This window comes from Odocoileus virginianus, chromosome 3 (assembly GCF_023699985.2).
Source record: "Odocoileus virginianus isolate 20LAN1187 ecotype Illinois chromosome 3, Ovbor_1.2, whole genome shotgun sequence".
NCBI classification, from domain to species: domain Eukaryota; kingdom Metazoa; phylum Chordata; class Mammalia; order Artiodactyla; family Cervidae; genus Odocoileus; species Odocoileus virginianus.
The window spans coordinates 10524347-10549987 of NC_069676.1; the positions used below are offsets into that span (position 1 = coordinate 10524347).

The 25641-nt window shown below is 48.7% G+C and overlaps 2 protein-coding genes across 10 annotated transcripts; one reads left to right on the forward strand and one right to left on the reverse strand.

Annotated features, from left to right (window-relative positions):
• The first annotated feature begins 2215 nt into the window (after positions 1-2215).
• SYCE2 (synaptonemal complex central element protein 2) lies at positions 2216-19866 on the forward strand. Of its 7 annotated transcripts, none has more exons than XM_020887100.2 (6): positions 2315-2546; positions 2808-2837; positions 2924-3051; positions 16246-16456; positions 18013-18201; positions 19566-19866. In XM_020887100.2, the coding sequence occupies exons 1-6, from the start codon at positions 2526-2528 to the stop codon at positions 19611-19613; spliced, it is 627 nt and encodes a 208-aa protein (XP_020742759.2). In that variant the 5' UTR covers positions 2315-2525; the 3' UTR covers positions 19614-19866. The 7 variants fall into 7 exon arrangements, with proteins under 7 accessions (XP_020742761.2, XP_020742762.2, XP_020742758.2 ...); XM_020887101.2 differs by having other exon boundaries at positions 2316-2546; positions 2936-3051; XM_020887102.2 differs by lacking the exons at positions 2315-2546; positions 2808-2837 and adding an exon at positions 2216-2299 and having other exon boundaries at positions 2918-3051.
• Positions 18774-25609, reverse strand: GCDH (glutaryl-CoA dehydrogenase). Of its 3 annotated transcripts, XM_020887094.2 has the most exons (12): positions 25517-25609; positions 25301-25430; positions 25154-25210; positions 24722-24865; positions 24483-24545; positions 24003-24173; positions 23152-23281; positions 22850-23066; positions 21941-22044; positions 21531-21656; positions 21081-21241; positions 18774-19319 (listed from the first exon to the last, which is right to left on the reverse strand). In XM_020887094.2, the coding sequence occupies exons 2-12, from the start codon at positions 25389-25391 to the stop codon at positions 19246-19248; spliced, it is 1338 nt and encodes a 445-aa protein (XP_020742753.2). In that variant the 5' UTR covers positions 25392-25430; positions 25517-25609; the 3' UTR covers positions 18774-19245. The 3 variants fall into 3 exon arrangements, with proteins under 3 accessions (XP_020742753.2, XP_020742754.2, XP_070319439.1); XM_020887095.2 differs by having other exon boundaries at positions 25175-25210; positions 25301-25568; XM_070463338.1 differs by lacking the exon at positions 25154-25210 and having other exon boundaries at positions 25301-25569.
• Positions 25610-25641: the final 32 nt, after the last annotated feature.

Here is a 25641-nt window from a genome sequence, read left to right on the forward strand (position 1 = left end):
TGGGGAACTAAGATTCTATGTGCCACTAGGCCAGGAAGTCCCAGCGATCTTGCCACCCACCCCAGTGCAGTGCACTTTTAGAAACATGGACGGTTTCTTATGTAACCGTGAGGTCACTTTTATGCCCAGTGCAGTTAGCAGTCAGCTGGGTTCTTTTGGTCTCAGGGCCTGGGGTTACCAATCTTACAAGGGCTCCTCACTCAAATCTTTTATTTCAAAGTAAATAATACAGTCATAGAGAAAAATATTTCTTCATTCAATAAAGGTGCATCTCTTTAAGTGCCAGCAGCAGGCAAAGTTGTTTTAGGTCCCTGCCTTTAAGAGCTGACACTGTGTGTTATCTGTGGATGAACAGATAAATACAGAAACGGAGGGGAAAGTAGAAGCCATGTAAAAGTAAAAGTTAGTGAGGATGAAACATAATACAAAGCATAATAAACACCCAAGAATCCACCCCTAGTTCTTTTGAATCTGAACAGATATTTGCACTGGATCTTTCACTTCTTAGATCTCTGTGACTAATGTTTTGAAGACCTTAATGAGCTGTCCTTGTTTGTGCCCCCCACCCCACTAAGGTTGCCCCCTCCTGAATTTGGTATTTATCATTCTCTTGTGCTTTTAAACTTTTGCTATTTACATGTTACTCTAACAGGACATGGTTTCCTTTTGCATGTTTTCAAAAAAGTTACACAAACCGTGCACCATAAAAATCATCCTGCACCTTCCGTGTTGCCTTTGTTTTGTTTTCTTAATTTTTGGCCACTTGCAGGATGTTAGTTTCCTAACCAGGGGTCAAACCCATGTCCCCTGAAGTGGAAGCTCGGAGTCTCAGCCACCGGACCATCAGGGAAGTCCCTGTGTTGCCTTTGTTTTGATTTGGTCGTTGTGTTTGTGTGTTCATGTTTAGAAGTTAAGTCTGAGATTTCTCTCTGTAGATAATCCTCAAATCTTCAAATCTGTTGTTGCAGGAAGATGTAACATCTTTAGCTCTGCCACAAGATACTAATGTTAGCTATTGTTCATTAAACTCTGAATGTATTCCAGATGTTTACCCCTGAAACCCTTAGGAAGAGTCTCTCTTTTAGATTTTATCACCTTGGTAATAGACAAAGATGAGTTTTGTGAGTAAGTGGCAGTTTAATGATCACCCCTGTTATTGGTAAGAGACAGCCCAGATTCAAACCCCTCCAGCTCTCCAGAACATAGGTGTAAAGAGGGTGTGCTCTAGAGTGTGTGGCCAGGGACAGAGCCCTGAACAGAAGGGCTGAGCATGTGTGTGTGTGTTTGGGGGTGGGGGGGGGGGGGAATCCCAGCTGTCTTCCCCTGTTGGACACGGTGACATAAATACAGAAATGAAGGGAGGGGTAGAAGCCATGTAAAAAGCAAAAACAAGTGCAGGTGAAGCATATATGATACAAAGCATAAGCAACACCCACCTTCTCTGCAATCAGTTGGGACAAAGTCCCAGACCTTGACCTTGACTCAGCCCAGCCCCTGCCAAACTCTTCGTCCTTCACCCACTGCTTCTGCCAATCCCTGCTCTCCCCATCAGACCCGACTGCTCCTCAAACACACAGAGCTTGCTCAGACCTCCGGGCCTTTGCACACACCCTTTCAAATCGTCTGTCCGCCTCCCGCCGCCCCCTTTATATTTTGTGTCTTACTGAGTTCCAAGAGGTCTTTGTGGATACTGGATACAAGTTCTTAAATATTTTCTCCTCGTGTGCCAATTATGACTACTGTTGTCACTATTCATTATTACTATTATCATTGAAGGGTATGGGCTCAACTCTATAAGGGCCAGCGCCACCATGCTTGCAAGGAGCTTCTGGTTTTGGAGCGCAGATAACTGATTCAAGGTGGTAATTACATCAGCTTTTTTCAGTAAGGGCAGTAGGTCGTAATCAAATGACAGCAAAAGTCAGAATTTTTTATTGGCAAGATTTCTTCGGGTTAAGCAGATGAGAAATGAACTGAAACACGAATGAACACACGGTCCAAGGTATTCCGCCATTCATCTTGTGCCCTGGTGCCGCCTCACACATGCGCACACGCGAGCACAGAAACCACCGGCTCCTCTCGGCTGTGCGGGCTGCGCACGCAGCGCCTGGACAGCCCAACCGACACTTAATAACGGCCGCCCCTGCCCCGCTGCGCGCGCAAGTTCGCGGAAAGAGGCGGGGCCGAAGGTTCGCGCCGCTACAGAGGCGTGGGGGCGGGGCGTTCCGGGGGCGGGGCCAGCGTGTGCGCAGAGGGCACGAACGAGAAGGCGGGAAAAGACGGAATGGAGCGACAGGGAGTACGCTGCACTTGTTTCCTTCGCGCGGGCGGCGGGCTGACGGGCAGGGAACGGCAGCGAACTTGGGCTTCCCCGACGATCCCGAGACCGGCCGTTTGTCTCCTGCCATCCAGGCCACTCCTCTCCCGGCTGGGCCCTGATTTCCTGACTGACCTTCCGGGCCCTGACTAACCGACTGTGTGACTGACGCGCTGACAGCCCTGGCCAGAAGGACCGACTTCCACCCATGGCGCGTGACAGGAGTAGGGTAGAGAAAGACACAGACACGCAGGCACCGCACGCGTTTCTCTTCTGTTTCTCCTACTTCTCTCTCCTCGAAGGACTCGAGCCGACTCACACACCCATTAGGAGCCCAGGCACCCTAGCACCCCAGCAGGAACCCCAGTCCTCACCCCATCCCCTCCAGGTCTCCCCACCTCAGTCCTCCTGTGCTCCAGGCACAGGGTCCCCCCGGTCCACGCCCCCGTCCTCGTGGTGCCCATCCCAGCCCCGCCCATCTCTCCTGCAGGTCCGCAACATGCCGCAGCAGCACACAGAGGTGCCCAGGGTTGAAGGGGAGGGGGGGGGGGGGCCTGACCACTTCCTGCCCTCCTTCCCTCCCTCCTTTGACCTCTCAAGCGCTAGCTGTGCTCACAGGTGGACATGCCCCACGTAGAGTTCAAGGACCAGGAGCCACAGCTGCTGGGGGAGAACCAGGAGCAGCAGCAGGATGAGGAGAGCCGCGATGAGGAGGCTTGTCAAGGGCCACCTAGGTGAGGAAGAACCTGGTCCAAAGGACCCAAACAGACCCTTGAGTCCCTCGTTTACCCTTTTCTTCCTCCAGACCCTTCCAGTGTCTGCTCTTGGTGCATTTGTTGCACATAATCGTCCACAATCTCCCATGTGCCTGGGATGGAAACACTGGAGACACAGTGATGCCAGAATCTTGGCTCTCTGTGCACTGATGCTGAACAGAAATACAGAGAGTTAAGGAGGAGGAAGAGTGGCTTTCTTTCTTTGCCAGACAAAGAGGGAAACAGTAGATTAGCACCTCAAGAACTCCCCCCCCCCCCTTTGGAAAGGTCTTAAAGACAGGGTTCGTTGTCAGGGTAGGTGATAAAGATCAAGGTAGTGACAGGCTTGCATTGTTCTGAGGGGTTGATGGTGAGGGAAGTAGGAGTCGGCATTAGCCTTCAAGTCCAGCTGGTCTGGGGTCTACCTGTTTGTGGGCAGCCTACCATCATTAATCATCAGCTTCTCCCACCTGGAAGGGGTGTCAGTATCTGCAGAAATAGCTCAAAGATATTGTTGTGTATATCCCCTGATAGGGAAATAGGACTTTTCCCCAAGGCTACTTTTGAATGTTTCTCCCTGGTCTCCCATCCCTTCCTTTCCCTAACAACTGTTTGAATCAGCCCATTGGAACTCTGGGAAGCATGGAGGCTGAGTGAATGTTGTTTCCTGTAATCAAAGAAACGGGGGCCACAGAAAGGTCTTAAGCCCAGGAGCCCCACAGGGCCCTGCATGGTATCAAAAGCATTGAACTGACATTCTAAGAGAAGGTCTGTAAACTCAGGAACATATGGTAGTCAGGGGATGCTGAGTGTTCTGGGGGAAAAAATAGGGAGAGTGTGGCAGATGGCCAGTTTAGATCAGAGGGTCAGGGAAGGCTTCATGGAGGAGATGATAAGTGAACTATGAGGGTAGGGAGGACTACATTCCAGGCCAAGAAACAGCAGCTGCAAAGGCCCCAAGGGAGGACTGTGCTGGAGCAAGCATGGGTAAGAGGGAAATAATAAGAGATACAGTTAGACAGGTGATGGGACGTTGGGTGATAGTTACCCGTGAGGAGCGACAGGAATTGACTACTGCAGAGTGAGGCGCTTTTTTTTTGATGGGGGGTGGGCGGAATGGGCTGTGGCTTGTGGCTGTGGCTTAGTTCCCTGACCAGGGATGGGACCTGTGCCCCCTACAATGGAAGCATGGAGTCTTAACCACTGGACCACCAGGGAAGTTCGGGGATTATTGTTAATAAAGTTTTATTAGGACAGGGCTGCTCCTCCAGAAGCAATCCAGACCATATGGCCTGCAAAGTGGAAAAGTGTTCCTGTCTGGCTATTTTTAGAAGTGTAGTCCATTGGGCTTCCCTCGTAGCTCAATCAGTAAAGAATCTGCCTGCAATCCAGGAGACCTGGGGCCTGGGGTTTGATTCCTGGGTCAGGAAAATCCCCTGGAGAAGGAAATGGCAACCCACTCCAGTATTTTTGCTTGGAGAATCCCATGGATAGAGGAGCCTGGTATGCTACAGTCCATGGGGTCTCAAGAGTCAGACATGACTTAGTGACTAAACCACCATAGTCCGTTAGACAAAAGTTTTAAAAGCCTTCCTCTGGCTGCTGGGCTTCCCTTGTAGGTCAGTTGGTAAAGAATCTGCCTACAATGCAGGAGACCTGGGTTCAACTCCTGGGTTGGGAAGATCCCCTGGAGAAGGAAATGGCAACCCACTCCAGTATTCTTGCCTGGAGATCCCATGGACAGAGGAGCCTGGCAGGCTACAGTCCATAGGGTCGCCAAGAGTCTGACACGACTTAGTGACCAAACTGCCACCATCTGGCTGCTGAGTAGAGAATAGATTATCAAAGGCTGGACTGAAAATAGGGAGGCCAGTGATAAGCAACTGGAATAATTTAGGTGCAAAATGACTGTGACTTAACTTAGGGCAGATCCATGGAGGTGATAAGTAGTCAAATTTTGAATAGATTTAAGAAGATAAAACTAACAGAAATTGCGATGTTGGAGCAAGAGAAAGGGCAGTGTTACAGATTACTTTAAAAAGACATTCTTGTCTTGCACATTCATTCACTAGATATTTATCAAGGGTCTCCTTTACCCAAACCCTGTTTTAGATGCTGAAGATACAATAGTGAACAAATCAGAATTCCTACTCTCTTGGAGCTGACTTCTTTTCACCTATTGAAGGACATCTTGGTTGCTTTTAAGTTTCAGCAATTATGCTTCCAAGTTTTACCAATTTAGTTGTTTATATAATTACAGTAAACATTCATGTGCAGGTTTTGTGTAGATGTAAATTTTCAACTCCTTTGGGTAAATACCAAGGAGCACAATTGCTAGATCATATGGTAAGAGTATTTTTAGTTTTGAAAGAAACTGCCAAAATGTCTTCCAAAGTGGCTGAACCATTTTGCATTCCTGTTTTCAGTGAATGAGTGTTCCTGTTGTTCTACATCCTCACCAGCATTTGGTGTTGTCAATGTTTTAGGTTTCCCCCATTCCAACAAGCAATGGTGGTATCATCGTTATGTTGATTTGAAACTTCATTATGAGGTATGAAGTTAAACATCTTTCCATATGCTTATTTGACATCTGCACATCTTTTGGTATGGTGTCCAGATCTTTGACTGTTTTTAAATTGGATGTTTCTTTTCTTGGGGGGGGATTTCTTTTATTGCTGAATTTCATGAGTTCTTTGAATATTTTGGATGTCAGGCCTTTATCAGATTTGCAGGTGTTTTTTTTTTAAGTCTTTTTTTTGTCTTTAAAAAATAATTTTATTTATATATCTATTTTGGCGACGCTGGGTCTTTGCTATGCAGGCTTTTCTCTAGTTGTGGTGCCCAGGCTTCACTGCAGTGACATCTCTTGCTGTGGAGCACGGGCTTGAGGGTGCGCGGACTTCAGTAGTTGCAGCATGTGGACTCAGTAGCTGTGGTGTACAGGCTTAGTTGCCCCAAGGCATGTGGGATCTTCCCAGACTAGGGATCAAACCTATGTCTCCTGCACTGGCAGGCAATTCTTTACCACTGACCCACCAGGGAAGCCCCAGGTTTGTGTTCTGTAAAGATTTGCCCCAGTCTGTGATGGGTCTTTTCATTCTTAATGGTGTCTTTTACAGAGTAGAAGTTTTACATTTTAATGAAGTCCAATTTACCAGTTCTTTCTTTTGATATTGTATCTAAGAAGTCACCACCAACCCTGAAGTCACCACCAACCCCAAAACCACTTATATTTTCTCCTATGATGTCTTCAGGGAGTTTTACAGTTTTGTGTTTTATGTTTCAGTTCAGTTCAGTCACTCAGTCGTGTCTGACTCCTTGTGACCCCATGGACTGCAGCATGCCAGGCTTCCCTATCCATCACCAACTCCTGGAGCTTACTCAAACTCATGTTCATTGAGTCGGTGTTGCCATCTAACCATCTCATCCTCTGTTGTCCCCTTCTCCTCCCGCTTTCAATCTTTCCCAGCATCAGGGTTTTTTCAAATGAGTCAGCTCTTCACATCAGGTAGCCAAAGTATTGGGAGTTTCAGCTTCAGAATCAGTCCTTCCAATGAATATTCAGGACTGATCTCCTTTAAGATGGACTGGTTGGATCTCCTTGCAGTCCAAGGGACTCTCAAGAGTCTTCTCCAGCACCACAGTTCAAAAGCATCAATTCTTCGGTGCTCAGCTTTCTTTATAGTCCAACTCTCGCATCCATACATGACTACTTGGAAGACCATAACTTTGACTAGATGGACCTTTGTTAGTAAAGTAATGTCTCTGCTTTTTAATATGCTGTCTAGGTTGGTCACTGCTTTTCTTCCAAGGAGCAAGTGTCTTTTAATTTCATGGCTGCAGTCACCATCTGCAGTGATCTTGGAGCCCAAAAAAATAAAGTCTGTCACTGTTTCCAATGATTCCCCATCTATTTGCCATGAAGTGATGGGACCAGGTGCCATGATCTTAGTTTTCTGAATGTTGAGTTTTAAGTCAAGTTTTTCACTCGCCTCTTTTAGTTTTATCAAGAGACTCTTTAGTTCTTTTTAACTTTCTGCCATAGTTTTACATTTAGGGCTATGATATCTATTTTGAAAAAATTTTTGTGAAAGGTGCAAAATCTGTGTCTAACTTCACTTTTTTTGCATGTGGATGTCTAATTGTTACAACTCCATTTGTTGATAAGATTCTCCTCTCTCCACTGAATTTTCTTTTGTTCCTTTGTCAAAGATAAGTTGACTACATGTGTGGGTCTTTATCTGGGCTCTATTCTGTTCCACTGGTCTATTTTATGTTCTTTCACTGGTATCACATTAAGTAGCATCAGTCCTCCCAACTTTATTCTTCTTGAATATTGTGTTGACTATGTTGGGTCTATTGCCAAGCTGACTTTCTAAAAGTCGTGACCAACCTAGACAGCATATTAAAAGAAGAAAAGCTATGACCAACCTAGGTAGCATATTAAAAAGCAGAGACATCACCTTGATGACAAAGATCCGTGTAGTCAGAGCTATGGTTTTTCCAATAGTCATGTATGGATGTGAGAGTTGGACTGTAAAGAAGGCTGAGCACCAAATAATTGATGCTTTCGAACTGTGGTGTTGGAGAAGACTCTTGAGAGTCCCTTGGACAGAAAGGAGATCAAACTAGTCAGTCCTAAAGGAAATCAACCCTGAATATTCATTGGAAGGACTGATGCTGAAGCTCCAATACTTTGGCCACCTGATGCGAAGAACTGACTCACTGGAAAAGACCCTGATGCTGGGAAAGATTGAAAGCAAGAGGAGAAGGGGACGACAGAGGATGAGATGGTTGGATGGAATCACCAACTTGATGAACATGAGTTTGAGCAAGCTCCGGGAATTGGTGATGGACAGGGAAGCCTGGCATGCTGCAGTCCGTGAGGTCGCAAAGAGTCAGACACGACTAAGCAGCTGAACTGAACTTTCTAAAAGATAAGATAATTTTTTAAAATGTCATTTCAATTGGTGACAAGTGCTGTAAGGAAACAGAACCGAGAAGGAGAAACTAGAGTGACAGGGAGTTTGGAATAGTTGATCTCTAAGGAGGTCACATAAGGAGGAGCCAGCCAGGAGGCGTCCAGAGACCCAAACATTCCAAGCAGAGGAAGCTGCAAGTGTCTGAGGCAGGGGCAGGCTTGGTATGGTCACCAAACAGCGGGAAGTCCAGTGTGGCAGGCTTCGTGATTGGTGGTAGTGATACCCTGGTTATACTGGACAGACAGGCTCATACATTCTCAGTGCTTCCATCTGATAAGAAAGGCATGTATTAACAAGCACTGACATGAAAGACTTCAGGTTGCTGGGAAAACGTATTCTCTGTAATCATGCATGTGTGTGCTCACTCAGTCATGTCTGACTCTTTACGACCCCATGGACTGTAGCCCATCAGGCTCCTCTGTCCATGGGATTGGATTCTCCAGGCAATTATACTGGAGTGGGTTGTCATGCTCTCCTCCAAGAGATCTTCCCGAAACATGGATTGAACCTGCATCTCTTATGTCTCCTGTATTGGCAGGCGGGTTCTTTACCACTAGTGCCGCCTGGTAAGCCCATGTCCTTTCTAGTCCCTGGCAACAATTCTACTTTCTATCTCTACAGTTTGTCTCTGCTAGATATTTCATATAAATGAAATTATACAATTGTGTGATCCTTTGTAACTGGCTTCTTTCACTGAGCATAATGTCTTCAGGGTTCATCCGCGTTGTAACATGTATCAGAACTTCATTCCTCTATATAGCTCAATAATATTCTAAATTATGGATTTACCTTATTTATCCATTCATCAGCTATTGGAAATTAAGATTGTTTCTGCTCTTTGGTTCTTGTGAATAAGGCTGCTGTGAACATCCGTGTACAAGTTTTTGTTTCTGTTAGATAGAAACAAAGGGAATACCAAGGCGGAGAATGGCTGAAATCAGAGAAGTGACATGCTAAGGTTCCTTTTATAAAAAGACACCAGCTGTTCTGTGAAGAATGGGTGGAAGGGGGTGGGAGTGGACCTGGGAGATAGGTGGGAGGCTTCTGCAGGTTGTCTAGCAGGGCAGATGGAGAGAAGATTGGGGGGGTCATTTATTGAGGCATGAGAAAAGGGATGAGTTGACGAGGTCTCCCAGCTGCGATGTCCTAGAGCCTGGAGCCGGCTCCTACCAGCAGGAACCAGTTCTACACATCTCTTCCCAACCTGGCATTTAGCGACTTCATGTTAGTAGCTTGAAATTGGCTATAGTGGGAGTCCGTGCACCATGGAAATTGGCAAATACTACAAATCAAGGTTTCCCCTGCCACCACCTCCTCCACCCCTAGAGAACCAGTTGTAAATGCTTACCAGCACAGAAAGGGCCGCCCGCTTTCTGGCTCGAGGTGGTTTGGTTTCCAACTGGCAGAGGCACAAGATGCATTCTTCCCGTGCTGAGTTCAAGGTGACCAGAGACATACACAATCTTGGAATCAAGATTGCTGGGAGAAATATCAGTAACCTCAGATATGCAGATGACACCACCCTTATGGCAGAAAGCAAAGAAGAACTAAAGACCCTCTTGATGAAAGTGAAAGAGGAGAGTGAAAAACTTGACTTAAAACTCAACATTCAGAAAACTAAGGTCATGGCATCCAGTCTCATCACTTCATGGCAAATAGATGGGGAATCATTGGAAACAGTGACAGACTTTATTTTTTTGGGCTCCAAGATCACTGCAGATGGTGACTGCAGCCATGAAATTAAAAGACACTTGCTCCTTGGAAGAAAAGCTGTGACCAACCTAGACAGCATATTAAAAAGCAGAGACATTACTTTACCAACAAAGGTCCATCTAGTCAAAGTTATGGTCTTCCAAGTAGTCATGTATGGATGCGAGAGTTGGACTATAAAGAAAGCTGAGCACCGAAGAATTGATGCTTTTGAACTGTGGTGCTGGAGAAGATTCTTGAGAGTCCCTTGGACTGCAAGGAGATCCAACCAGTCCATCCTAAAGGAGATCAGTCCTGAATATTCATTGGAAGGACTGATTCTGAAGCTGAAACTCCAGTACTTTGGCTACCTGATGTGAAGAGCTGACTCATTTGAAAAAACCCTGATGCTAGGAAAGATTGAAAGCGGGGGAGAAGGGGACAACAGAGGATGAGATGGTTGGATGGCATCACCGACTCAATGGACATGAGTTTGAGCAAGCTCTGGGAGTTGGTGATGGACAAGGGAAGCCTGGTGTGCTGCAGTCCATGAGGTCACTACTGATCGACTGAACTGAACTGAACTGAGAGACATACAGATGAATAAGCCCAGGACTGGGTTGGACTTTCTGATGGAGAACTCAGGATGGGTGGGGCCAGGGGCCAGAGAGATGGCGCTGTGGGAGTCACTTTTTCCGTGAAGGAGCTCACCTGGGAATAGAATGAGGCTCAAGACAGGGCCCCTGAGGACTGCAGGCAGAAAGCCAGCTTCCTCTTGCCTCCCAGAGGCCTCAGTTGTAAAACAGAGCATAGGGTGAAATGGTTTCCAAAGTGTGTGCTATCAATCGGAGACCATAAAAAAGAAAAAGAGAACTAAAGTAGTTTGTTTGATAACACCTTCTTGCAAATAGTATGTTTAGACGGTGATCTAAGTGGTGAGGAGACACAGACAATTGCAAATCATTGAGAGACTTTGAGGAGTTCTAAAAGAGCTTTGGGTCGAGAAACATGGATTAGAACCAGTGCAAGGGCCAGTTAACAGATCCCTCAGCAGACTGTCAATGACATGATTAAAATGTGAACACATTTCATGAGAGAAGAGCAGAGGGTGAAAGGAGTGAGCTCTGCAGCTTCAATTCAAACCTTCCCCTTTCCTGGCTGTACTTCAGCAAAACATGATTTTGCCCAGCCACCAGAGATGCTGTTGTGTTCCTCCTTGAATGTTTGATTAGCTCGTCTCCCCTCCCGGGACCACCGCCTGTGGTGGTCGTAAGTGGCTGGCGAATTGTTTACTTGTGTATCTGTTAGAGGCCCGCGGAGGGAGGGCCCCCACCAGCGGGCAGCTCTGGCTCTCACGCCTGCCAATCACAGCTTTACCTGGAGCGAACAGATGGTCTCTTCACTTAGACCCATTTCCTCTGCCGTTCCTGGGCCACCTGCCAGCGTGGGCTGTGCTCGGAAACTAGGTCCTAATCCTCGAAGCTGAATTAGGGACTCCTTAGGACAGACCATCATAAATGAGCAGAGGGATGTGTTCACAACCCCCACCCTGGCCCCCCACTGCCCCACCCTGAGCACAGGCAGCCTGCTCTGTTGGGCCCACTTCCAGTCCCTGGCCTCCGTCCAGGGTTGGGCAACAGAAGCAGGCCTGAGAACCAGGGAAGCCAGTGGAGAGGACATGGTGTGTTTTGTTTATTAAAGTTAATTGGTGAATGCAGGCCCAGGGAAGCCTATGATTCATTAGCATCCTGATTAATATGCAGCTGCTGAGTATTAAGAAAAATGAAATGGAAAGGAATAAAACCCCAAAGGGGAGGCTGGGGAAAATCAAGATTCTCTCTGCAGACATCTGATGCAGGCCTTTGTCCCACCACGAAATTTGAATGAGCCAATTTCAAGTGATTTTTCACCATTTGTGTAGCTGCCACGGAGACCGGTTCCAGCTTCGTCCCTAGAGCCTGAGAAAGGAGCGACTTTGAACAGTTAGCAGCTCAAGCAGGTTGTGAGCAATGACACAAAAAAGAAACACCTGGTTCTCTCATTGATTTTAATTTCAGAGCCCTTATACAGTGGGGACAACAGAGCAACTCCGGGTACAAAGTGGCTTAAGAGCAAGAATGTTACATCCATCTCAGGCGGTAATTCTTTCATTTAGGTGTTCAGGGAACAGTGGTGATGCCTCTGGAATGAATACAATGCACTCTCTGCCCAGAGTGCATAGGGCGCCTGGAGGGAATCTGCGTACAAACTGGCAGTGTTGTGATTAGTAAGCGATGGCGAGGTAGCGGTGCTCTGAATGCTGTCTCATGAAGTTGACAGAAAAGAAAAGTCATTTCAGGCAAAGGCTAATGGATTTGGTGAAATTGTGGAAGGTTCCAAATTGCTGGAAGTGGAGGGTGAAAAGAGAAGATGGAGGCCTTTCCACAGCCCTGGAAAGCCTTGTGTGCTGTGCTAGGGAATTTACCTGATCCTGCAGCTGGTGGGGGGTCTTGTAGGCTATAGAGCAGAAGTGGTGTCTGATTGTGGTTCAAAGGTCCCTGAGGCCCAAGTGAGAACTATAGGTGTGGGGCTGCGAATGGTTGGTGGGGAAGAGATGATAGATTTGGGAGAAATTAGGAGGTGGAAATGAAAGGATTTTGTGACTGGATTCTTTTTAAATTAATTTATTTTAGGTCGTGCTGAGTCTTCGTTGCTTCCCACAGGCTTTCGCTAGTTGTGGAGAGCAGAGGCTACTCTTCCTGTGGTGCCTGGGCTTTTCTTGTGTTGGAGCTTGGGCTCTAGGTGAGCAGACTCAGTAGTTGTGGCCCTGGGGCTTTGTTGCCCCAGGGCACGAGCGATCTTCCCGAACCAGGGATCAAACCCTTGTCTCCTGCGTTGGCAGGTAGATTCTTAAGCACTGGAGCACCAGGCTAGTCTGATTTTGTGACAGGATTTGTTTTTGTTGGTTTTTTTTTTAATCTTTTATTTTTTAAGAAATTTATTTATTTATGGCTGCACTGGGTCTTTGGTGCCTCATGCAGGCTTTCTCTAGTTGCAGTGAGCAAGGGCTACTGTTCGTGTGGCGCTGTGGCTTCTCTTGTGGATCACAGGCTCTAGGGCACGTGGGCTTCAGTAGTCGAGGCGCAGGAGCTTAGTTGCCCCACGGCATGTGAGATCTTCCAGAACCAGGGTCAAACTCGTGTCCTCTGCATTGGCAGATTCTTAACCACCTGACCACCAGAGAAGTCTGATTTTGTGAGAGGATTTGGAAGGACGGAGAGAAGCCAGGCTCCAGGGTGGCTGCCAAGTTTCTGGCTTGGGTACCAGGTGACTTTTGGTGTTCTTCAATGACAGGAGGAGGACCGACAACTTTGAGTTGGTGTGTAAATTTAGAGGAGTTTGAAATGCCTCTGGGACAGCCAAGTGGAGAGGGCCTGGGGGTCGTCAGGTACCTTACTGGGAGCTCAGAGGAGAGGCGTGGGTTGAGGATAAGTTTGGGAAACATGGGAGCGTGGATGGTAATGAAAGCCCTTCCTAATCACTCATTCATTTATTCTATGCACTTTTATTATTCTTCCCATGAGAGGCAGGTCAAGAGGACAGCAAAACCTTTTTTTACAGGAATGCCCAGGGAGCCTTTAAGTGGTCTTTGTTTTCTATCAATAAGGTTTTGCTATAAAATATCTGCCTTGATCAGAGGCACACCTTCTCATGAGTGCCTGAACACAGAGCATTTGTGACAGATGCTCTGAACACAAGCTTCTGGCTCTGCAGACAGATGAACTTGCATGCTTTGTGTAAAGCCAGAGTAGGGAGGACTAGATCAGTGTCCTTCATTCATTCGTTTGTTAATAGTGGAGGACTCAAAATGTACTGGATGCTGGGAATGCAGAGATAAATGGGGAGATGAGAGCGGCATCAGGGACAAGCACACAGTGGTAGAGATAGGCACGGGGTCATAGGTGGTGCTTCAAAAGAGGCAGCGGGGGCTTCCCTGGTAGCTCAGTGGTTAAGAATCCACCTGCCAATGCAGGGGACACAGGTTCAATCCCCTGGTCCAGGAAGATCCTACATGTCAGGGAGCAACTCAGCCCATGTGCCACAACTACTGAGCCCTTGTACCTCAACTGTTGAAGTCCAAGTGCCTAGAGCTTGTGTTCTGCAATAAGAGAAGCCAGCACAATGGGAAACCCACACACCATAACTAGAGAGTAGGCCCTGCTCATCGCAACTAGAGAAAGTCTACGTGCAGCAGCAAAGACCCAGCACAGCCAAAAATAAAATGAATAAATAAATATTAAAAACAAAAGAGGTAGTGGCCTAGGCTAGGTCTCCCTGTCAGAGAGCAAGTGCAAAGGCCCAAAGGCAAAAACCCATCTGATAAGGAGAACTTGAGAACCAGGACACAGCCAGGGTCTCAGGCCTTAGGACTTCTGTGTCAATGAGAGTCTGGCTCCCCTAACTCTCATGCACTCAAGTTTCCCTGTGGTTGTATCCTGAGCCAGAAGAAAGAGCTCAAGCAGTTGGAGAAAAGCCAAGAAAAATATTTGTATGGAGGAAGCATCCAAAAATGAAGATGTGTTTTTCTCAGTAGCTGTGCCTGGCTTGCAGTCATGGCTTTATGGTTTTGTGTGAACTGGTGTGTGGAAGAGCTGCTGTGTTGGCACCTCCGAGTCTCAGCCATTCAGAGCTGGAAGCACCTCAGGGTGAGGAGAGAAACGAGAACTTTGGGGGGAGCAGGGCCCAGGCCGGGGGTCAGGCCAGCTGGATGCCACACCCAGGTCTGCACAGACTGGGGATCCTGAGAAAGTGACACAGTCGTCCTGAGCCTGTGTCCTCAGCGATGAGGTAAAGACGATGGGGACAGACCCTAAAGCGTGGTGTGAGGGTGCAGCAAGATGAAGCGGGTAGCTTAGCATGGTGTAGGGCAGATAAAAAATTGGCTGAAAAAAAAGAGCATCTTACCTTAAACCCTTTTATCTTTTTTTAAAAAAAAGATTTATTTTTTGGCTGTGGTGGGTCTTCATTGCTGCATGAAGGCTTTCTCTAGTTGCAGTGAGTAGGGGATACTCTCTAGTTGTGGTGTGTGGGTTTCCCATTGCAGTGGCTTTTGTAGCAGAGCACCGGCTTTAGGGTACACAGGCTTCCATAGTTGCAGCTCTTGGACTCTAGAGCACAGGCTCAATAGTTGTGGCCCTCAGGCTTAGTTGTTTGACAACATATGGGATTGGTGTTCCCCAGCATTGCCAAACTGATACTTAATTACTGGACCACCAGGGAAGCCCTTTAAACATTTTATCTTAATTTAAAACACCAATGGGTCTGTTGATCAGATCACAACTTTTTTTTTTTCCTTGCATACACCTCATTCATAATGCATTACCCACAGTTTCCACATTTGTGTTTTTATTTATTTTACTGTCTTTTCTTTTAGCTGGGCCGGGTCTTAGTTGTGGCTCTCAGGATCTTTTGTTGCAGCATGTGGAATCTATCAGTAGTTCCCTGACCAGGGATCAAACCCAGCACCCTGCATTGGGAGCACAGAGTCTTAAACATTGGGCCACCAGGGAAGTCCCCCACTTTTGTTTTTCTAAAGCAAAGCAAAAACTTATAGGCCTCGACAAAATACTTTAAATTTTTATGCTCTTGGCCCTAATATATCGTTGTTTGCCCACACTTGATTTAACAGTTGTATTTTATTAGGTTCAACTTTGTTCATTCTATTTAGCTTTTTTAGACAGCTGTCCTTTTTTCACTATTTCACTAACTATGCATTTAGTTGAATTGCATAATTATAGTCATTTGTACAGTACCCAAGTGGCATTAGTGCCTAAGTGGCACTAGTGGTAAAGAACTTGCCTGCCAATGCAAGAGACATAGAGATGTGGGTTGGATCCCTGGATCAGGAAGATCCCCTGGAAGAGGGCATGGCAACCCACTCCAGTACTCTTGCCTGGAGAATCCCATTGACAGAGGAGCCTGGCAGGCTACAGTCCATGGGTTGCAGAGTCAGACATGACTGAAGTGACTTAGCACACACAATGTGGGACAAACTCTTCTGGGGGTATTTTTTTTAATTTTAATTTTTTTATTAAAAATTTATTTTTGGCTACACTGGGTCTCCGTTGCTGTGCATAGGCTTGCTCTAATTGGGGAGAGGGAGGGCTACTTTCTAGGTGTGGTTCGAGGACTTCTTATTATGGTGGCTTCTCTTGTTGCAGAGCTCGACTCTAGGTTGCACGGGCTCTAGAGCCCAGGCTCAGTAGTTGGGGTGCACAGACTTAGTTGCCCCACAGAACATGGAATCCTCTCAGAGAAGGGATTGAACCCATGTCCCCCTGCATTGGCAGGCAGACTCTTAAACTGTCCCTTCCCCTCAGGGGCAGGGTGGGGGAGGGGGTGTTAATGAAACAAGTGTCACCAACGGGAAACACAAGATGCAGGTTCTCCCACCACAGAGCTAATTCAGATCAGCCATTCTCAGGAAACTTTGGTGCTGATCTCAAGTTTCCTATACTTGCAGAAGTCAGGTTTCTAGCCCCTCTGTCGCCACCTCCAGTGCCAATCGCCAGCTGATGATGCTGGAAGGAAAGTCAGGACCCTACTTTTCCTCTCTGGACTCGAGCATTGACATCCTGAAGAAGAGGGCCCAGGAGCTGATCGAAAACATCAACGAGAGCAGGCAGAAGGACCATGCCCTCATGACCAACTTCAGAGACAGCCTCAAGATCAAGGTGATTGATTCCCCCCACGTACTGCAGAACCCCAGGGAAAGGGAGGGGGTGTTCCTTATGTAAAACATAAAGGAGGAGGCAATGAACTGCTGTTATGTTCCCCACACGTTCTATACAGTTTGCATATGGTACCTCATTTCACCCTTGTAGCAATCCTGCAGAGAAGAGATTAGACCCATGTTGCAGATGGATAAAGTAAGGTTTGGAAATAATTTGCCTGAGTGGGAGAGCCAGGATGAAAAACCAAGGTTCACCTGTATCACAGACTAGTCCCTTACCTTCATGCTGGGCTAATGGCTGTGGCAGGAGGGGATTGAGGCATAACCTGAGTTATCACACCCACTTGTCCTCCAGAAGTCACATGATTTGGGAAAGTGGAAGTCCCTGAACATGGCTGGGGCTTGTCTAACAAAATCTAATGTTATGTTCAGGTCTGTTATTAATAGTTGTCCCTGATGTGTCTTCAGAATGTGTCCTGTAAGTCAGACAACTTGTGAATTCCACACGTCATCTCTAGAAGACAGGCTGACTTCCTCCCTCAGCCCCATTCCTACCTACCTGGTACATAGCAAATTTAGAGAAAAATATGACGTAGCAGGAAAAAAAGATAAAAATATTCAGATGATACCATCACTGAGAGGCCACTTTGTTGCATGTTTTCCTCTAGTCTCCATTCTAGATATGTTCCTCCTAACCAGGCTGAGTTTATTTACATAATTTTGCACCTTTCTTTTTAAAAAGAAAAATGATCTGGGATAAGGTTACACTAATACATATATATATAATGCTGCTGCTGCTGCTAAGTCCTTCAGTCATGTCCAACTCTGTGCGACCCCATAGACGGCAGCCCACCAGGCTCCCCCATCCCTGGGATTCTCCAGGCAACAACAGTGGAGTGGGTTGCCATTTCCTCCAGTGCATGAAAGTGAAAGTGAAGTCGCTCAGTCGTGTCCTACTCTTAGCGACCCCATGGACTGCAGCCCACCAGGCTCCTCCGTCCATGGGATTTTCCAGGCAAGAGTACTGGAGTGTGGTGCCATTGCCTTCTCCATATATATATATTATAAGTAATATATAATTATATATGCAATATATAATTATATATATATTTAATATAATTATAATTTATGTTATATAATCACACAATTTATTATATAATTATATAATAAAATATGCTATAATTATAACTACACATATATAATTATATAATTATTATAAGTTATATAATTATATATGTAGTATATAAAATATACTACATATATGTAGTATATATAATATATATATGTAAAGTCACATTCTTCCACTTTATTTGACCTTTTACTGTCCCCTGAATCATGTTTTTAATCACTCTTTGGAGATGAATAAAGTTGAAAATATTTCTTATTAAAAAAAAGAAAAGAAAAATTTAACATATAGGCCATTTTACTCCCAGTCACCAGAGTTGTTTTTACCACTTTTATAAGATAAACTGCAGAAATCTTAAAGAACCAATCAGAACAAATGTCTCGTGATGCCTCTTGTTTGATTTTCTAAGAGCACCTCTTATTCTTTCAAAGGTTTCAGATCTGACAGAGAAGCTCGAGGAGAGGATGTATCAGATTTATAATCACCACAACAAGATCATCCAGGAAAAGCTCCAAGAGTTCACCCAAAAGATGGCAAAGATCAGTCACCTGGAAACAGAGCTCAAACAAGTGTGCCACACTGTGGAGACTGTGTACAAAGACCTGTGTGTCCAGCCTGAGGTATGAGAGTTGTAGGGGCTAAGATGAAAGTAAACATCAGCAGGGACTTCCCTGGCAGTCCAGTGGTTAAGACTCCATGGTCCCAATGCAGGGGGCACGGGTTCAGTCCCTGGTCGGGGAACTAAGATCCCACATGCCATGAGGTATGGCCAGAAAAAAAATTTTTTTTTTTTGAAGTAAATATCAACAGAGAGCAGCATCGCCTGGCCCTAAACCCCACAGGAACCACTATCTCTGCAAAGGCCCTGGTGCCCTGGCCATCCTACTCATGGCCCCATGCTCCCCTGTTATGTGGTGTGTCCGAGCTGAGAAGCTGGACTGTTATTTCCTACGCTGTGCGTCAGCTCTGTGGTGGGTGACAAAAAGGACAAAGTCCCCTTTGCCCTCAGCCCCGAGCCCTGGCAGTGCCCACCTGAGTTTATTTATTACAGCCGAGCCCAAGACTCCGACATGGTCCAGATCACTTCTGGGCTGGGGAAATCCCTGCTGGGTCCCAGCGCGCTTCACAGCCCTTTCACGTGTTCCTTTTTCCTGTTACTGGTTACCAGAAAATGTGATGCAACACGGTGGGGTCAGACACGCACACTCTTTATTATTCTCTCTCTTTATCACTCATTCTGCTTCAGCGTCCAGCATTAAGGCACTTGCCCCCAGATGGGAGGGTCAGAGGGTACAGAGTGAACGCTTACCGTGTGGATGGAGCAGTTCACTTAGACCACTGGTAGGTCTCACAAGTTGCTTCCATGTCACTCTCCTCCCCTGTCCCTGCTCCCCTGTCAAGGAGCTTCTGTTCCAAGGCAGGTAGAGTCCCTGCCCATCCATGGTCAAAACTGGATTGAGACACTCAGTACAGAAAGTTCCATCTTCTCTTTAAGGAACACATTTGAGTGACTTCAAAAGGGAAATTTTGATATTTAAAAATCAGTGTCTCTCACTTCCCACCAGAAGAACTGGCTCCATCTGCCACCTCTCCAACTAAGCTCCAAGCCCTGTGTCTCCCTGGAGAAGGGTTTGGTGCCATCTGGGCTCCCAGGTGAAGTGGGTTCACTTGCCGGCCACGAATGCCTGGATCCCTGTGATAGCCCTTCCAAGGATCAGAGCGTGGATGTCATGCGTGCCTGGGTGAATAAATGCAGAGTCAGTGTGCAGTCTTAATAGCTCACAATTTCCCTTTATTTTTAAAAAAAAATTTGCTTATTTATGTTGGATGTGCCACATGGCATGTGGGATCTTAGTTCCCCAACCAGGGATCTTAATTCCCTGACTGTGTCCCTTGCAGTGGAAGTGCAGAGTCCTAACCACTGGCCCACCAGGGAAATCCCCCACAAACTCCTTTTAAAGTCACTCTTCATGTCCCCCCACAGGCTACTACTCTGGAAGAAGAACAGATTCACAAAGATGGCGAATGCTGACAGCTACCAGGAGAGCCCCTCTTAGTGACAGCCACCAAGGAAGGCCACCGTTTGGGCCATGCTGAGAAAATTGTTTTTCAGAGTTTTGCAATGCTTCTTTGGCAAAAACAAGCAAACAAAACCCAACCGATGCTCTTTGTGCCAGGCCCCAAACCACAGCAAGTCCAGCCCCCACCACGGGGCCCAGCTTTGGTACTCTCCCAGATTCACCCCACCCCAACCCCACACAGTTGATTAAATGTTTGATTTTCAACCCAGCCATGCTTTCTTCCCGCAGAGGTGGAAAGAGCTAATGAGCTCTGTGGGAAATGGATCAGGCCCTTTCTTACTCACAGGAGGGAAAGGAAAGCAAACATCAGACAATTAATTGCCTGTCCCAGCTGATCCCTGCCTCCCCTCATCCTGAAGCCACTGCCCCAAGCCCCACATCCCACATCCCACCCCACATCCACAAAGGGAACACTCTACAGGCCTCCATGTTCTCATCTGTTCTTCCTTAGCTTCCCAAAGCAGAAACCAGAGATTATGCCCTCCTTTTTATAGAGCAAAATAATTCTCTTTTCTTCCTAACGTGCAAATCTATCCCGCCCCCTCCCCTGCATAAAACCATCTGGAGGTCCCCTCAGCTTGTCCTCAGGGTCCCTGTCATGCCGTAGAATCCCCTCCCCCTCCCCTTTGCTGTCTGGAATGCCCCACCCAGACGGCACTGGACGCTACTTCCGTCTCTGCCCAGGGAACTCCTACACCTCCCTCAAGGCTTAATATGGTTCCACTTTCTCCCTCAGAGACTGAGTCCTGTTATAGCTCCCTCTAGTCTGTGTGGCTCACACTAGAATTGTACATCTCTCTTCTTTTTTTTGGCCACAGCTTGGCTTGTGAGATCTTAATTCCCCAGCCAAGGACTAAACCCAGGCCACCGCAGTGGAAGCGCCAAGTCCTAACCATGGGACTATCAGGGAGTCCCCACATCTTTTTTCTTTTTAATTATCTTTTTCTATGTCTGTCTTCCTATGAGGAAAGGGGTTCTGGGCCCCACAGGAGTCACAACCAGTTACCAGGTGCAAACACCACAGCCTGCCAATGATTTACCGTTTCTCTCTCTTTTTCTCACATAAAATGGAGTGCTGATTCCTGTGTGTAGCTGCACACTCACCTCCTTGAATTCACCAGCCCACTGGGTGTTGTGCCCCCATCTGTGGATGCCCGAGTAAGCTGTAAGTGGGCTTGAGAACATCCTTCCTCGAGCATAATGGGGGAAATGTGGGAGTGTATACTTCCATGGTCCCCTTGTGGGCCACTCCAGATGCAGGACCGAGGGTGGGACTTGCCCCACATCATGCTGCCAACTGGTGACAGACAGCTGACAGCAGGATTTGAGCCTGCTGTCCCTGCCCCTCCTTGCTGTCCCCTTCCCCAGATGTGAGGCCACTGTGACCCCCCCCCACCCCCCAGGAATCCAGCCCCCACCTTCATAGGTGTTCACAGACTCCAGGTTCATGACATGCCGGATCACGTGATACTCATCAGAAATCCCATTCCCCCCCAGCATGTCTCGGGCCTGGCGAGCGATGTCCAGGGCCTTCCCACAGTTATTCCTCTTCAGCAAAGAGACCATTTCCGGGGCAGCCCTGGGAACAGCACAGATGTCACAAACATTGGGTTACAAAGAACTGACCCTGCTCCGGGCACCCAGGCATCCCTACCCCACGGGAAAAGCCAGCCAGGGAGGAGGGTTACATCACAGTAGCATACATGGCTCCCAGTGAGGGAGAGGTAGGCAGGGCGGGGTCCCCAGGGTCACCAGGCAGGAAGAGGCACCGGGCATCTTTCTCCAGGCCCAACCACCACCATGCCTGGAAGAGGCACCGGGTCCTCCTGCCATAGCCCCCTGCCCCTTCCCACACACAGAGCCCCTACTTGTCTTGATCCTTCAAGCGGCCGAGCTGCAGGCAGGCATGAAGGCCCAATGTGATCTCAGTGAGCATGTCCGCCAGCTTTTTCTGAATCAGTTGGTTCTTGGCTAGTGGGACACCAAACTGGATCCTACGCAGGCAAGGTCAAGGCAAATCTTATGGGGTGGAGGGCACTCCCCAGTCCTATCCCAGGGCCTTTTCAGGCTGCTCCAGAGTGAGCTGTGTCCCTACTCAGCTCACTCTGGCCCTGCTGTTGACTGAGCCCCTCACTGCTCAGAAGGACTTCCTCGGCCAATTCACAGAGCAGGGAACTTAGATCTGGTGGCTGAGCGCCAAGGGTGGAGGGGTAAGTGATGGAGCCCGAGCCTCCCCTCATTCACACCCCTGGGAGTTGTCATGGTAGCCCCCACAGACCTGTCCAGAGTGTACTGCCGGGCCGTGTGCAAACAGAACTCAGCAGCTCCAAGCACACCCCATGTGATGCCATAGCGGGCATTGTTTAGGCAGCCGAAGGGGCCCTGTAGGGTTGAGACAGGGCCTCAGCTCCACCAAGAGATGAGAGAACCTGTAGAGAACTAACTTTTAAGTGCCCCTCCCCAGACACCCCTGATACACAGTCAGTGTAAACCAGGGAGACTCAGCACAACTGTTGAAGTCACACATGGCCTTGGCATCAAAGCCAACAATGCACATAGGGTTTCGCTTCTTGCCTACTCACTCTTGGTTTTCATACAGTTCTCCCCAGTCCAAGATCTGGACCGGAGGCTCAGATCTAGGGTCTGAGATAAGGAGACAGGAAGATGCACATGCAAGCAGAATTAAGTTGGTTCAGGCCTTTATGCATCCCGGGCCGAGCCAGCTTGAGTGAGATGGTCACCAAGATGGGGCAGTTTTGGGTTTCCCTTGTGGCTCAGTGGAAAAGAATCCACCTGCCAATGCAGGACACACAGGTTTGATCTCTGGTCCAGGAAGATCCCACATGCCACAGAGCCACAAAGCCAGTGCACAACTATTGAACCTGTGCTCTAGAACCCAGGAACCACAACTCCAGAAGCCTACACACTACAACTAGACAGTAGCCCCTGCTCACTGCAATTAGACCAAAGTCTATGCAGCAATGAACAACCAGCACAGCTAAAAATTAAAAAGGAGAGGGGGGCAGTTTGAAGACACATTAGTGATCCAGGCAGAGCCTCTCCAAGTCACTACTGTTTGGGCTCCATGGGTATCTGTTCCCCAGCTGGGTCCCTAGCAAGGGGCCTGCCCAAGAAAAGAGAAGCAGCAGGTGACTTGATATCAGTTCCCAAGGTGGCTGCTGCTTACCGCCAGACCAGACACCCCAGGCAGCACATTCTCCTCTGGCACTTCCACGTCATCCATAATAATCATCCCTGTGGATGATGCCCGCAGAGAGAACTTGCCCTCAATCCTGGGGGTTGAGAGGCCCCGCATCCCCTTCTCCAGCAGGAAGCCCCGAATGCAGTGATCCTCACACCGAGCCCATACTATCAGCAAGTCGGCCACAGGTGAGTTGGTGATCCTGGAAGCAGGACAGGCAGTGAGGGATCTGGCCATTACCTACTGCCCCTGCCCACCTGCCTAAGGCTCCCAGGCTCCTGCCTCACCAGGTCTTGGACCCATTGAGGGTGTAGCTCCTGTTGGATGGGTTGTGGCGGGCTCTGGTCTCCATGCCACTAGGGTCACTCCCGTGGTTGGGCTCCGTGAGCCCAAAGCAGCCCAGAAGCTCCCCCTTGGCTGCAGGCATGAGACGAGATCATGAGGCTGTGGGTCCCCCATCCAAACCCTCTACTGAAAACTGCAGGCCTTTCCACTGAGCCAGGCCAAGGCAGACCTGACCCTGCCCTCATGGCACTCCCAGGAGGTGGGGGGAACAGATATCTCACCCAGGTCATAGTCACAATGCCATAATGGGGGGAGGTCCAAACAGGAGTCGGGAAGGGGTTGGCTAAACTGTCTTGAAGGGCAGTGAAAAGGAGTTAAGCAGGAAGAGGTATGCAAAAGAGCAGTCCTGGCAGTGAGACCAGGATGTGCAAAAGTCCAGGGGTACAACTGAGAATTCCAAGCCACTGAGTCTGACTGCAAAGGAGCAGTCAAGGGAGTAGTCAGCGATCAGCTGGAAAGGTCAGCAGAGGCCTGCCCATGTGGGGGCTTGTGGACCCAGTTGGGAAGTTAAGACTTTAAACTTTGGACTGCAATGGGGAGCAGAGAAAGCAAATCACAGGGGATATGATGGTGGTGAGAAAGGGGCAGAGTCAAGAGAGACCTAGGAGAATCAGATGCGGGGCGGGGGGGGGAGGGGGGGAGTGGCGTCCAGGGTCTGGCAGGGGGCCTGAGGGGCCATTGGCAATACCCTTAAGGTGAGAACATAAGGCAGGCCTGAGGGACAGCCCTGACCCTGAGTTTCAGATCATTGGCACCATCTTCTGTCCACCAGGCTCCCCAGGCAGCTGCTCACCCAGCCGGGGCAGGTATTTCTGCTTCTGCTCCTCGCTGCCATACGCGTAGATAGGGTGCATGACAAGGGAAGACTGGACACTCATTGCTGACCTGTAGCCACTGTCCACTCGCTCCAGCTCTCGGGCCAAGAGCCCATAGGCCACTGATGAGACTCCAGCACAGCTATACCCTGGTGAGGATGGGCCAGGGTTGGGGGGCGGGCAGGAGGGGAGAGAAATAGAACAATGGGGAACAAAGCCCTGCCCACTTGAGACCAGTGATTCCTGTTGCCCAAGAGACAGAGCCCCATAGGAGTACCCAAGGAGAGGGCACCAAGCTGGCTATAGCTTGAGGGTTTATTCATTTCATCCCCACAGCTGCTTCAGACAGAGACATAACAGCCTCTCTTTGCAGACTGAGAAACTAGGCTCAGGGAAAGAAAGGGGCTTTTCAAGACACAGTGGAGGGCTGCAGAATATGGAGAGAAATGTGTCCTTACCTTGGATGGTGGGGCCCAGCATACCGAGCTCCCCCATCTCTGAGATGATCTCCCGGTGAAAAACTGCAAAGGGACAGACAGCCCAACTTCAGGCCCAGCCTTGGCCCTCTGGAGCACTAGCCCAGAGCCAGAGGTGCTCTGAGGCCCAGCTAGAGCAGGCAGAACTGGTGTGCATGATGGAGGGTACAGGTTCAGGTGGCAGTGGGAGCTCCAGAGTGCCCACCCGCCTGCCTGAGCACCTTCGTTGCGATTGGCCAGCAGGATGCGGGGCATGAGGCGCTCCTGGCAGTAGGTGCGGAAGGTGTCCCTGATGAGGATCTCATCTGCTGTCAGCTGCTCCTCCAGCAACAGTGGGTCCCTCCAGTCAAACTCAGGCCGCGAAGCTGGGCGGGGTTGGAGGGAGTGGGACTCTACTCAGCCCTGTCCACCCGACCACTACGCCCTCCCCTCCCCCAGAATCCTCAGCCCCGCCCCTCAACCCTCAACTAATGTGGGCAGCAAACAGGACTGGCAAAGTGGTCTTTCTCGGGAAACTCACTGCCTCAGCGCCTCTGGCCCTGGCCACGGCCCTGCCTCCCCGCCTGGTCAGCCCTCAGATTCTGGGACAGAACCCATCGGGGACGGACAGACAGTTGGAAGAGGGGACAGTTGGACGAGGAGTGCAGACGCACGGCGCAACCAGGGGTCCTTACGCTTGGCCGATCGACTCTGGGTCTTCTCGCCTTTCTCTGCAAACACAGGACGGGAAAAATCACCCCGAAAAAGTCCCCGAGCCTCAAGTTTCTCCCTCCCCATTCCACCCCAGGTCCAACACTGACCGGTCTGCGCTGTCGCCGAGCTCCATGAACGAAAGACTAGTAGGCCAGGTCCGCGGTACAGTAGCCGCGCGTAGACGCCTCTCAGGGCCATGTGGGCAGCGAGCGGGCAAGCAGAACAATCACAGCCGACCTGGGGATTTGGAGGCTTCTGAGCAGAGCGGCTCCCACCAAGTGCCCTGGTCCTTTGCACCCTCTGCCCCTCTCGCGAATCCTCACTTGGAGCCTCTGAACCTAGGAGCCTCTGGGTTCACTGCACAGGCCACAGTGCTTTTGACCTTCGGTGGGGATGGGCGGGGCAGAGGCCAAATGGGGCTTGTCATTGGTTCGTCCTAGGACCCTGC